General features: G+C 54.2%; 1 protein-coding gene across 1 annotated transcript in view; it reads right to left on the bottom strand.

The window, feature by feature from the left end:
- Nucleotides 1–109: 109 nt before the first annotated feature.
- The window catches only part of LOC104994373 (protein PRRC2B-like), a gene marked incomplete at its 5' end in the record, with an annotated part of 5223 nt that continues 4223 nt past the window's right edge, over nucleotides 110–1109 (bottom strand). Inside the window, 2 exons of the mRNA XM_010847903.1 lie at nucleotides 110–186; nucleotides 675–818. Of these exons, the coding sequence (XP_010846205.1) occupies nucleotides 696–818 (123 nt within the window). The remainder of the gene's footprint in view (nucleotides 187–674; nucleotides 819–1109) is intronic.

Raw genomic sequence — 1109 nt, 5'->3', positions numbered from 1 at the left:
CCTGGAAGGTGGCCTCAGCCTCGGGGTCCGAACACAAGCTCCTACCTTGAGTGCTGCTCTCCCAGATTTTGGTGCCCAGGCTGCTGCCGGGCATAGGCCCATCGCCCTGCTCCAGACACAGGGTGTTCTGCTTCTTCACAAACCAAGAGGAATCTGAGAGGTAAGACTTTGGCCTTTGACAGGAACCTATGGAGAAGAGGGTGATGGGGTCCAGCCTCGATAGCAGACCTGAAAAATGAGCTCCCCCCAAAAGGACGACCCTGGGCTCCAAAACCACACCTGAAAACTGCTCCAGAGAATTCACCAACCGTCGGTTAAAACCTCCACCACGCGGGAACTGCAATGCCAACCAAACCACCCCTGAAAGTGCCCAGTGGGCTGTGATTTGAGACCACAGTAGGGGGAGGCTGGGTTTCAGGGGCTAACAGGTCTACGTCCTGCTCAGCCCATTTCAGCTGGTGTCAACAAGGACCAGTCACCCTCTGAGAGCAGGGAAATCACACCATCTACCCCACGGAGCACAGGGACAATGGGCCCTAGGAGGCAGTGCCTGGGAGGCAGCGCCTGGCTTGTAGCATGCCATTCTTCCTCTCCCAGCCCAGACAGAATTCAGAACATTCTGACTGCAGGCTACAGGTCTCTGCATCCCAGCCCCCTTGCATCAAGCCCCATACCTGGAGGGCTTCCTCCTTCTTTCACCTCTCCTCCTCCAACAGGCGGTGCTGCTTCTTGGTCAGGATCTCAATGAAGTCTTTGCCCACCAGAGCCCACATCACTCTCCTCCCCAGGGCTGGATCAGCAATTTTCAATGATGGCATCTGAACCAAGATTCACAAGGAAGGGCAATGGTTACTTTTACTGCAAGCTAAGAATAACCTAACCCTACAGACACCCAAAATAAGAGCACTGAGTCAGCTCAAAAGGCCAGGCACTTAGCTGGCTTGGGCCTCAGCATATTCACTATCACCAGGGTCTAGGAAACCCAGAGAGGATTTCTACACCCTTCTCATAACCTTGTAATGCACTGTTATCTGGAACCAAACAGGCTACAGTGAAGAAAACAGGCCTCAGAGGCCCAGCTCCACTCCCAACCAGCTGTGTGATCCTGG

The sequence above is a fragment of the Bison bison genome, unplaced genomic scaffold (genome assembly GCF_000754665.1).
Source record: "Bison bison bison isolate TAMUID 2011002044 unplaced genomic scaffold, Bison_UMD1.0 scf7180017849838, whole genome shotgun sequence".
NCBI classification, from domain to species: domain Eukaryota; kingdom Metazoa; phylum Chordata; class Mammalia; order Artiodactyla; family Bovidae; genus Bison; species Bison bison.
The sequence above is the reverse complement of the archived record's forward strand: the minus strand, read 5'-3'. Positions and strand labels throughout refer to the sequence as shown.